The 11,676-nt window shown below is 49.4% G+C and overlaps 6 protein-coding genes across 6 annotated transcripts; 5 read left to right on the top strand and 1 right to left on the bottom strand.

Moving 5' to 3' along the window:
* Positions 1 to 224: 224 nt before the first annotated feature.
* N7489_007255 (NEDD8-activating protein UBA3) lies at positions 225 to 1,794 on the top strand (the record flags this gene model as incomplete). The annotated part of the gene is made up of 6 exons (XM_056713005.1): positions 225 to 292; positions 344 to 445; positions 495 to 500; positions 561 to 640; positions 690 to 986; positions 1,043 to 1,794. The coding sequence occupies 6 exons, from the start codon at positions 225 to 227 to the stop codon at positions 1,792 to 1,794; spliced, it is 1,305 nt and encodes a 434-aa protein (XP_056566720.1).
* Positions 1,795 to 2,055: 261 nt separating this feature from the next.
* N7489_007254 (DNA-directed RNA polymerase core subunit RPC40) lies at positions 2,056 to 3,303 on the bottom strand (the record flags this gene model as incomplete). The annotated part of the gene is made up of 3 exons (XM_056713004.1): positions 2,056 to 3,030; positions 3,104 to 3,208; positions 3,259 to 3,303. 3 exons carry the CDS (start codon positions 3,301 to 3,303, stop codon positions 2,056 to 2,058), a joined length of 1,125 nt encoding a protein of 374 aa, XP_056566719.1.
* Positions 3,304 to 3,723: 420 nt separating this feature from the next.
* N7489_007253 (NADH-quinone oxidoreductase subunit D) lies at positions 3,724 to 5,269 on the top strand (the record flags this gene model as incomplete). Its single annotated transcript, XM_056713003.1, has 3 exons — positions 3,724 to 4,386; positions 4,456 to 5,176; positions 5,232 to 5,269. 3 exons carry the CDS (start codon positions 3,724 to 3,726, stop codon positions 5,267 to 5,269), a joined length of 1,422 nt encoding a protein of 473 aa, XP_056566718.1.
* A 1,478-nt stretch (positions 5,270 to 6,747) lies between these two features.
* On the top strand, positions 6,748 to 7,817 carry N7489_007252 (uncharacterized protein; the record flags this gene model as incomplete). Its single annotated transcript, XM_056713002.1, has 3 exons — positions 6,748 to 6,850; positions 6,900 to 7,003; positions 7,122 to 7,817. The coding sequence occupies 3 exons, from the start codon at positions 6,748 to 6,750 to the stop codon at positions 7,815 to 7,817; spliced, it is 903 nt and encodes a 300-aa protein (XP_056566717.1).
* A 577-nt stretch (positions 7,818 to 8,394) lies between these two features.
* Positions 8,395 to 9,105, top strand: N7489_007251 (uncharacterized protein; the record flags this gene model as incomplete). Its single annotated transcript, XM_056713001.1, has 1 exon — positions 8,395 to 9,105. One exon carries the CDS (start codon positions 8,395 to 8,397, stop codon positions 9,103 to 9,105), a length of 711 nt encoding a protein of 236 aa, XP_056566716.1.
* An 836-nt stretch (positions 9,106 to 9,941) lies between these two features.
* Positions 9,942 to 10,910, top strand: N7489_007250 (uncharacterized protein; the record flags this gene model as incomplete). The annotated part of the gene is made up of 1 exon (XM_056713000.1): positions 9,942 to 10,910. The coding sequence occupies one exon, from the start codon at positions 9,942 to 9,944 to the stop codon at positions 10,908 to 10,910; it is 969 nt and encodes a 322-aa protein (XP_056566715.1).
* Between the last annotated feature and the right edge of the window lie 766 nt (positions 10,911 to 11,676).

Genomic DNA, 11,676 nt, shown 5'->3' with positions numbered 1-11,676 from the left:
AAACAGCCCACGCGCAGGTGATGTTGTCAACTCATCCTCTTCACTACACTGGACTTGAGTACTTTGGTGATCCGATCAAAAGCTGAACTGGATCTGTACCTGATACCACTCTCATCAAGTTCACTCTGTCTGCCATCTACCGCAACGAGTGTTTACCTGTGTAGCGCGACTTGATACTGCGCCTATTTACTCTCACCAGTTGCCTGTAACAGGATTCTATCAAGATGGACGTGGATTCGGAAACTCCAGGTGCCCCAGAATCCCGAATTTACGTGGATCAACAAGGTCGATGGTGCGCTGAATGATCCTTGAGACCTCTGATCTGCTCTAATACCCTACCCAGGAAGCACCTCTACAACGTCCTAAGTAAACGTGGTCCTTTTACAGATGACGACTGGAACCCTGGCCCCGAGCCTATCAATGCCCTGGAACATTCCAAAATCCTGTAAGTTGATTCACTTCGGAGAGAGTACTTTTGCTAATATGAATCTTAGGGTGATGTTGGTCAACCTCGCAAAGTTGTGATAGTCTACCAAGATGAAGGACTAACTGAAATATAGCGGAGCTGGTGGACTAGGATGCGAGATTTTAAAGAACCTGGCACTGTCAGGATTCAAAGATATTCACGTCATCGACATGGGTATGTTTTTCAACTCATAATGCCAAGGCCAGAAGCTCACAGTCGATAGACACCATTGACATATCAAATCTCAATCGACAATTCCTCTTCCGCCAGGCAGATATCGGAAAGCCCAAAGCTGAAGTCGCCGCTGCTTTTGTGCAAAAGCGAGTGAAGGGAGTGAATATCACACCCTATGTCGGCAAAATCCAGGATAAAGATGAGGATTACTACATGCAATTTAATATTGTCGTCTGTGGCTTGGACAGTATCGAAGCTCGGCGCTGGATCAATTCCACTTTGATCTCAATGGTGGATGAAGATGACCCCTTGAGCCTGAAGCCACTTGTTGATGGTGGAACTGAAGGTATCTACTTGTATCACCAAACACACTCAAGAGCATGTTGCTGATATATCAAACAGGTTTCAAGGGCCAAGCCCGTGTCATTCTACCCTCTATCTCATCCTGCATTGAGTGCCAACTGGATATGCATGCACCTCGTCCAGCTGTCCCTCTCTGCACAATTGCCACCATCCCGCGCCAGCCTCAACACTGCATTGAATGGGCGCACCAGATCGCATGGCAAGAGAAGCGAAAAGATGACACCTTTGACAGTGACAACATGGAACACATATCGTGGATATACAATGCCGCTTACGAACGTGCCCAGCAATTCCATATCCATGGCGTTACCTTCCAGATGACTCAGGGTGTGGTCAAAAATATCATACCGGCTATCGCATCAACGAACGCCGTCATTGCGGCCTCCACAACTTCAGAAGTGCTGAAGATCGCCACTAGCTGCAATCCATTCCTAGCCAACTACATGATGTATGCTGGCGAGGAAGGGGTGTACACCTACACTTTCGAGGCGGAGAAGAAGCCCGACTGCCCCGTGTGCGGAGAACTTGCCCGCAAGATGAACGTGGATCCCAATATGACCCTGGGCGAGTTCATTGACAGCCTCGGGGAAAGGGCCGAGGCTCAATTAAAGAAGCCTAGCATGCGGACTGAAGAGAAGACTCTCTACCAGCGTTTTCCACCTCAGCTAGAGGAGATGAGCCGACCTCACTTGGGAAAGAAGTTGGCAGACTTGATCGAGGATGGCGAGGAAGTCGCTGTCAGCGACCCAGCTTACACCACCACATTCCGCTTCCGTCTTCACTTCAAATAAAGGCAACCTGTTTTGCCTTTACACGCGAAAATTACGAGAAATTAGATAGCTTATGACCGGAATGATTAGCCTTAGTTAACTGTGTAGAATTCAAAGGATAACTGTTGGGCTCTTTTCCAAGACAATTAACACATCCAGACTCCAGCCTCATGAGGTGAAGCCCTGATCGACTTTTCGTAAATGTACAGCGCAAAGGCGGCCAAAAAAATCCAACGCCAAAGAATGCATATAATAAGGTATAGCAGAGAAAATACCCTTTGATCAACCCATCAGATCGGTCAAACCTCTCTTCCACCGGTTGCACTTCAGCTTCATAACCTTGACAGCCTCCAAGAAGAGCATGTCACTCTCAAATTGACCGGTACTCTCCACATTGAAGATGAAGTGATCGCGCACACGTCCTAGCTTGACCTTACCCTGGAACTCCTCGTGACGCAGACACTCTCTGCTGACAGTATCATTGAACGCATCCTTCACGACGGCCTTCTGCTCGCCAGCGTGGCCTTCGTATCCACTTCCAGGCTGCGCGGCCTCTTCAGAGGTGACGGGCTCAAGGCCAATCACACCCTTGGGGAAGCACTTGGCAAACTTCTTCGCATCGTCGCCAATGATGGGACGTTCGATCTTAATATCAGGCAAGAGACGGTATGAAGCGGTAGCGACGGGTGAAAACTTGGCGTGATCGGCACCGATACCCTTCTGGCAGTGGAGTTCCATCTCAATCTTCTGGCCAGGACGGAGCTTGGCAATCAGAATGTCGGGGTTGACAGGTGCAATAGCACCGTCGCCGACGAAGTACTGTTCCTGACGGCCAACGGGCATGTACATGAGGTCCTTGGCGTAAACATGGGCATTGGTGTACAGCTTGCGGGGGTCCTGCTCGTCCTTGTCTGCGTACTCGTTCTTGTAGCATTCCACGTCAAGATGGAGCACAATGGTGTTGAAGTCGCAAGGACCATCTTCCTCCTCGCTTCCGTCTTCAGACGCCTTCTTGAACCAGTGCATCCAGTTGATTCCCTCGATAGAACCCTTGAGGGGGATCAGGCCCAGTCGTGATGCGAGCACTTCGTCTTGAATGACGGAAGTGTTGTTGTGAATGAAGCAGTCTTCAATGGCGATGGTGGGGATCTCAGCCATAAGGATACGACGGAAAGCATTGGCGACTGCGGCGTCCAGACCGATCAGTGAAAAAGAAGCCTCGAACCGCTCATTGCGGTGGAATTCGACCTGGAATTTCTGTTGGACGTAAATGGTCAGAATTGATTGAATCCAGCAGAGTATACCTTCCTGGTAGTATTCCAATACATACATTCTTGAATTCGTCCAGTGCCCACCCATGCGACTCTCCGGGCCAATGGCCAGGAAAATCGGTAGAGGGGATATTGGTAACGGTCTCCGCATTGATGCCGATGATCTAGGACGATTAGTATTCTGAGCTGCATGGAGTCATTACTAGAGACATACACGGCGGCGCTGCAGCTCCTCCTGCGAGGGAACAAGAGGCGCCATGGTGAGCAACTGTATAGGGTCTGGTGAAGGTTGATGGTAAAATCCGCGATCGCCGATAAGAGAGATTTCTCGAAGCAATTTTCCAGTTTGCCTGAGGCAGCAAAGGGGGCTTTATTCTGCACAGGAAATAGTTCATTACATAATCCAGAAATGGAAAATTATGTGAGGAATGCACTACGCTAAACCAAAGAAAGGCTAGCGTGGAGCCATCAGCCACACAGTATAGTGACCCCTTCAGGCCAACCAGCGCACGGCTGATGACCCGGCAGCTATTCACGTGACTGGCCAAAATGCGACTCCCAACTTGAGACCTTCAGCGAGTTCCCTATCCGTAGCGAGCCATATCCACCCATTGAATGCGCCCGGATTGAGGATCATCTCCCCTCTTTTCCCTCTTGGACCTCCAATTCCCCATCCTCCATGGCCGCTTCTTTCGCCCGCCTAGCGGGCAATGCGCCCAAAAGGCTCTGCCTCCGCCCCTCCTCTCTCAACACATCCATTCCTCGTTCCCGCTCGATAGCCACCTCTGTTCCTCGCCGTCAGGCAGAGGCTGCTAGCTACCAGGCCACACGACTTGTGCCGACCGACCCGACCTTCACCTCCCTCGCCAACAAGGGTGTTCCCGAGGACCCCGAGGCTGCTGGTCTTGAATCCGAGGCCGAAGGGATCGACCGCAAGATTCGTCACTACACTGTCAACTTTGGTCCTCAGCACCCCGCTGCTCACGGTGTGCTCCGATTGATTCTAGAACTCAATGGCGAAGAGATTGTTCGCTCCGATCCCCACGTCGGTTTGCTTCACCGTGGTACCGAGAAGTTGATTGAGTACAAGACCTACATGCAGGCTTTGCCTTACTTTGACCGATTGGACTACGTCTCCATGATGACGAACGAGCAGTGTTTCTCCTTGGCTGTTGAGAAGCTCTTGAACGTCGAGATCCCTGACCGTGCCAAGTGGATCCGGACCTTGTTCGGCGAGATGACCCGAGTCCTGAACCACCTCATGTCCGTCCTCTCCCACGCAATGGATGTCGGTGCTCTGACTCCTTTCCTGTGGGGCTTCGAGGAGCGTGAGAAGCTTATGGTGAGTAATTGAGCGCTGCAAAAAGCTATTGCGGCTAGGTTTTATTTACTGACACTTCGGGTGCTTTAGGAATTCTACGAGCGTGTCTCCGGTGCCCGTCTCCACGCAGCCTACGTTCGCCCCGGTGGTGTCTCGCAGGATATCCCCATTGGTCTTTTGGACGACATCTACCAGTGGGCCACTCAGTTCGGTGACCGCATTGACGAGACCGAGGAGCTGCTCACAGATAACCGTATCTGGAAGGCCAGAACCCAGGGTGTCGGTGTTGTTAACGCCACCGATGCGCTCAACATGAGTTTCACTGGTGTCATGCTCCGTGGCTCGGGTGTTCCCTACGATATCCGCAAGTCGCAGCCGTACGATGCCTATGACCAGGTTGAGTTCGACGTCCCGGTCGGTGTCAACGGTGACTGCTACGACCGTTACCTTTGCCGCATGGAGGAGTTCCGTCAGTCCCTCCGTATCATCCACCAGTGTCTGAACAAGATGCCCGCCGGTCCGGTCCGCGTGGAGGACTACAAGATCTCCCCTCCTCCTCGTGCCGCCATGAAGGAGAACATGGAGGCTCTTATTCACCACTTCCTTCTCTTCACCAAGGGTTACTCCGTGCCCCCCGGTGAGACCTACTCAGCCATCGAGGCCCCCAAGGGTGAGATGGGTGTCTTCCTGGTCAGTGATGGCAGTGAGCGCCCATACCGCTGCAAGATCCGTGCTCCTGGTTTCGCCCACTTGGGTGGCTTTGATCAGGTGTCTCGTGGTCACCTGCTTGCTGATGCTGTCGCAATTATCGGTAAGTCTTTGTTCCCCGTCTTCTTCAATCCTAGCTTCTAACATTGAATCTCTAGGTACTATGGATCTTGTGTTCGGTGAGGTTGATCGGTAAATGATATTGGCCGCGCAATAATAAAAAAGAAAAACCAAACCCGAAGAAAACCTTCCCATGGCGCCCTCTTAGATGGTTAGATTCGCCTGTGCTGGGGCAAAATCAGACAAGAGGAACCACCTATTTTCCTTGAGATGTATAAACCCTGGAACTTTCGATCCTGGCTAGGGTGTACCAAATTCTCCATGTTTTCTTCCCATGGCGTTGTGCTATTATGTCTTGTCATTCTCCTTTGTGTGCCTGTTTTTTTTTCTACCTCTACTGCTTCAACCAAGCCCTGTGTATAGTGAACATCTGATTCTTCTTCCGTGAGCTGTCTCATTTTCAATGTAGGGATATTCCATGCATCTAACTAGCATGACTTCAAGCCTGATTTATATAGTACAAGGTACCTTTGCATAATCTATATACTACATAGAAGACCAGATCTACATTGGCCCACAGGTTACCCAAGGAAATAACCCGAGATATCCACGGGTAGCCATTCTTATTATCGCATTCCCAGCAGATAATACCACCTGTTGCCACTGTTTGAAGACAAGATCCTTTGGAAAGCAACCTGATATTCCCCTGACCGCTTTGTTGTTTGCCACGTTTGTCAATGTAGATGGCAAGATCACACCGCCCTCATGGTATAAGTAAGTCCTCCTGCCCCCCGAACTTCCTCTTCTTTTCTTTCTTCTCCAGCTCTCTTTGCCTATTGGCTTAGATCAAGTGTAGTATCTGTTCTTTTCAGTTTAATCTCTGAAAGTTTCCGTCCAGGAAACACTTTGATTATTCCTATTTTTGGACCCCGCGACTTGGCCCCTGTGCTTGCGCATGCCTCGTTGCACAGTGTCATTGGGCTTACACTACCCCCGATAGACGCGAACCCCTTTTCATCAACTGTTCGGCTTGTCCGGGCGCTTGGAGAAGATGGCTGTTCAGAATCTACGTCCGTATCTATCAAATGATTCGCTTTACGGTCTCTTGAGTTGTTAATGTGAAGTTCTCCATTGTTTTGTGTGTTTTGTCAGCTCTTTTAAGGTTATGGACGGTTTCCTAGGCAACTTGAACCAGGCGACCAACAGAAGGCTTCTACCACCCCAACCGTCCAGCCATCATCCGTTGGTTACTATTAGAACCTTGGAATGCCCACTGTTAGAAATGAACATGTAGTGAACCCAGCGCTGATTGATAACGAGAAACAGTGGGTATTCACGCATGTCCCATTTGCTAGCTCAACAGGCACAGCACAACATCCTTAATTCATATCGTACATAAAGCCATTACGGTACGCCCACGGGTATTCTGAACTTGAGCATTCAAAGTTTGCAGTCACAATAACCTAGTTCATCATCAATTCGGTAACCCCCGCACCAGGGCCGGCTTTGTGATGGTCTGCAAATCGGCTATATGCCACTCCGCAAGATACAAAAAGATTCAACAGTTCTAGATGACCTCAGAAATGAAATGAAATTTATTCCAAAATACTCAAAATGGGCAAGTCAATAGACAGCTCTCAATCAATCCTTTATCCCAAGTGGTTCGGCGGCTCCGCATCATGCATGGCGGTCCTTGTTTCTCACCCTTTGGACCTGAGTAAGCCCGGCCGTTCCCAATCTTCCAAAACAATTCTGATCAGTCATAGTTAAGGTCAGAATGCAAATGGAGCAGGGTGGTGTGAAAGCTGGAACACGTAAGACCTGCATTCGAATTGTTCAGGGAGAGGGCGTGCTTGCGCTTTATAATGGAGTAGGTCTAATAAAGAACAAGGGTAATCATGACGAAATACTCATATTCTGAAGCTTTCGGCAGGTTTCATGAGACAGTGTCAGTCCACCTAACTGTTCCATCTCTCCCATCAATCCAGGCGATACTCACTCATTCGGCAGTAACATATGGCTCAGTCCGCATCGGCCTCTATGAGACACTAAAAGAACAAACCAAAGCGAACAACATTCCCACCTCCCCACCAGTTCTTGGGTTATTGGCAGGAATATCCGGATTTACGGGTGCAATCTTCGGCAACTCCTCAGATATAGGCAACATCCGCATGCAGAATGACGGTTCACTGCCTGCCCATCTTCGTCGCAATTACCGGCACATCTTCGATGCGTGGAGAAAGATCAAACGTCAAGAGGGATGGAAGACCTTTGGGCAGGGATTGTGGCCGAATGCTTTCCGCTGCGGTATGATGACCAGCTGCCAGCTTGCTTCATATGATAGTTTTAGGGATCTGATGGTGGCAACCACTGGGATTCGTGATGATCATCCTGGTTTGCATTTATCGGCCTCCTTCTTGGCTGCACTGGTTGCTACAACACTGTGCAGTCCGATTGATGTGATCAAGACTCAGTTAATGGGGTCGTCAACCAAGCAAGGAATATTGCATGTTATGAAGGATCTTACAACTACAGAGGGAATAAGATGGGTCTTTCGAGGGTGGACGCCTGGTTTTGTTCGCCTGGGGCCTCAGACTATGGCTACGCTGATTCTTTTGGAACAGCACAAGCGGCTATATAGGGATCTCAAAGAGAAGACAGGCACACAGAAAATCGTACTCTAAGTTAGTCCTTCGGTGCTGGGCACCATGAATGATTGAATATTTCACTTCTCCCGCTTGTGTAACTACACATAACAATATGTACCTATATGGCTAGATATTGTAGATGAATATTACCAAAGAGAACGTTCAATATTTTGTCATAGCCTCTGGACATCGGAGCCTTGGGCCACCGCACGGCGCTTACCCAAGATCGTCAGGATGTGAATGGGTTTTTTCATCAGAGTAAACGCAAGGCCTTTTGACAATCCAGTCGCCGAGACTCTTCTTCCTGCCTATTACTCACCTCAGCATCCAAGCTATCTAGGTATCTTCAACTTGGCCCAGCCGCCGACGGGGGCCCCTACCATCCCTCCTATCTTCTATGGAACCTATCACTTGTTGCTATCTCACTATTTTAACCATATCTTTCAATATCTCCCTCTGCACCGTGCCCAGTCATCGGTCTATCTTGAGATCGATCACGGGTTTGATCCTGTTGAGGAGACACTCTCCACCGATCCGGAATACGAAAATATCTAGTCATCACTTGACCGAGACATAGGAAGGGATGGGATCTCGCCTTGCAAGTCCAGCATCAATGGAGAGTCCCCGAGACCACCAGTCTGAACGACCAACTACAGCTCCTGTGACACCACTACTCTTCACCTTACCTGCCGAGATACGCTTGAAGATATTTGGCTTCTGCATCCCCCGGAAATGCGCCATCAAAGTGTCAAGCGCGATGTACCGGCCCTACGGAGTCGAGCCTCTGGTTTCTACGCGTGGTCCGCCCGAAGAGGACCGGTTCCTCAACACCAGGCCTCACTGGACTAACGTCTTACATGTTTCAAAACAAATGAGCGACGAATGCCTGAACATCCTTTATGGCGAGAACTTGTTCGAAGTCTACCTGAGCAAACGAGCAGAAGCTACACTCAAGAAAACCTTCAGCAAACAAAATATCCAGCGGATCCGATTCATGGTCGTCATCGATCCAGGCCCATGTTTTCGCGGGGAACTGAATCAACCCGATATCCCTTTCTGGGCCATGACTGTCCCAAACTTGAAGTTGTTTGAATGGGTGACGCAGCCAGACAAGAAAGCCGAGCGGTACACCAGCAATCTTGCGATGAGGCAGCGACTGGAGGGTTGGATGGAATGGACAGATGCCTACTTGGACTGCTTCAGCGAATTTATGGTGGATGGAGTGGAGTTCAAGATGAGCCTTGACAAAGGAGATGGTAACTACAGGCGGATTGGAAGACTTTCTTTCCGGCGAGGACCATTTTTCAAGAAGTATGAGCAGTAGAAATGAGTTGACGAGAGCCATGTTGAGGACCCAAAAGGCATTCCACGACGATCAATGTTAGAATAGGCTATCCTTCAAATACAAAATCTCAAATCATGCTACGAGATATCTAGGTCGTTGCATTCAGTACTTGGTAATACTTAATTTATTACGAATTGCCCATTACAACATCCAAACTGCGAAGCTATCTATGTTCGTAGTCTTACAAAGACTTGATGCTTCTAATAATTACCAAAAAATGTATGTCTTCGGTGGGACTGTTCACGCCAGTGGGCTCGACTGCACCAAAGCCTGAAAAGAAAAGAGAGAAAAGACGAAAAACCGCGTACTTGTTTGCTAAAATCCATCTGAAGCTGCCAAAACATTCAACGTCACTGCCCCAGGCATTTGCAGGTGACATGCTTATATCTGTCGACCTCTCTCCCTCTCTCCCTCTCTCCCTCTCTCTCATCTCTCTAATCTATCTCCCATCTTCATCTCACTTCTATTCTGCCTATCACCTTTCTACTGCGAATGCAGCTTTGTGTCTCTCCAGCACCAACTGCATACTCTTGTATCCGCCTGCAAGCATGTCCCATTCGGGAAGGCGAGGACGCCTGCTTTTGAATGCATTCCCCGCCTGCAACCTATGCGGCGAAAGTATTTATATCTTTTCGACTGGTGTTTCCGAGATCATACGTGGTGATGCACCAAAAGGCATACGCCTTTTCTCACTGCATGATCGATGGATCGAGGGAAGACCGACAGATCTGGATGAGATACACTTCGGCGGGAGGTGGACATGGTCTTGCACGTTTCGAGTTCGTAAGTGTTCTTTTTGACGCCCTGATTAGATGATGTTTGTTCTAGCCTTGGGCGTGGCCACAGTGTATTTAAACCCTTTCGAAAATTTCGGCCCAGAAGGCCCATTCCATCTCTCTGGTGTTGGCGAGCTTCGACCAGGTCAAACAATATGCCTCCCACAGGATGATAATCAAATGGTTCTATGGAATTACCAAGGCCCTATTCAGCACGCCTTGCCCACTCCGAAATTTTTCTCGGTGCTTGCACAACTTCTGATACTTCCTATGCACGAGCGATGCTGGCGCCTCATGACTCGAATTCTCGACGTTGAGTTGATCAAAAAGAATATGGATATCTTCGTGCGCGCAATGTGTCAGCCATGGATGCCCACGAGGCCTGTGTCTAGTCCAAGCCGAATTTACCCCGTGGCAGAACTGCTCAAGGTGGGTGTCGGTTTGCCAGGAAAATTCCGCCTAACCCCTACATCGTATCGTGGCATGGGTGATGAGGACCTGAGCCATATGCCGCGTGACTTTCGCGGTGCGGATCCACTGAACGACTCCTACGTTGACAAGGTAGTCGCCAGGTTTGCAGCAAAGTACACGAAGAAGAGGGAGAAGGGTTCTGAGCCAACGTGGCAACCTTCAATACCCACCCATACAATGTCCCGACGATCTCAGGGTACTTTCAGACCCAGGAATGTGTTTCTCCCAACCGAACTCATCTTGAACATCGCAGATTATTTGGGACATCACAAGGACATCCAAAATCTGCTTTCCGTGTTTCCGCATTGGCATCCAATGATCCCGGACAGTTACTGGAGACGTCGATTCGTTGATGATAACTGTCTAAACAATGTCCAGTCCCCGCCAGAAGATGCTCTGGATTGGCAGCATCTCTATCTCAACTCTGACAGGCTGCTACGACCCTCCTTGGGATGGCGGAACAGGCAGCGCATCTTGAGTCAACTGCAGGGGACCAAAGAGCGATTCTTGCGGCAACTCGAGCGGAAGGGAGAGTGAAGCATATTCGAATGACTTGATTGCACCGGGGGGAGCATGGATCCATCGTGGAGTGGCATTACAACCTTAGAAGGGTGATGGGGTGATCAGGGAGATCTGATGGGGAAGTGATAGGGAAGTGAGGGTTGGCTGAGTGTCGACAAATTTACAACTTGAATAAGGGACCTGCGAAAACGACGCCGAAAATGACAGCCTCTGGCGCCAGAAACGGCCGCCTTTCCACCCGTAACTTTGCACAGCGAGCCGCCGCTTGACCGTCCGCTAGAAATTTCAATTAGTTATCAGAGGATAATTCCCCCAAGAGTTCCTGGCCGTCCTCGTCTACATTCGGATAGTTACGTAGCGAGTAAAAATCAAACCAAAACTGTTTGCCATCAACATGAGGTTCAATACGTTGTCGAACCAGCTTCTTCCACTCCGCATCCACCTCAGACAACCCAATGTGAAGCACAACATATTCCCACCAGATAGGAAAGTACCCTGCATATTCCCAGTCAAGTATTCCAGCAAGTCTGCCGCTTTCAACCATAATGTTCCCCACGTTTAGATCCCATTGTGTGAGGACATAAGGACGACATTTAGGTAAGCGCTTCCTGAAGGCTTCCAACGCACGTTCTGGAAACACCTTGGTAGGTGATTGATGGAACCAGTGATGTAGCCCATCCCACAACTCAGATTCAGAGTTGAAGGGTCCGAAAGGCTTCTTAGGATCTCCAAATAACCACCCTGAATATATCTGGCCTTGGTTTATATCTTGCATAGGCGC

The sequence above is a fragment of the Penicillium chrysogenum genome, assembly GCF_028827035.1.
Source record: "Penicillium chrysogenum strain IBT 35668 chromosome Unknown utg000004l_segment0_segment0, whole genome shotgun sequence".
NCBI classification, from domain to species: Eukaryota; Fungi; Ascomycota; class Eurotiomycetes; order Eurotiales; family Aspergillaceae; genus Penicillium; species Penicillium chrysogenum.
Note: the sequence above shows the minus strand (reverse complement) of the source record. Positions and strands in the feature narration are given on the sequence as shown.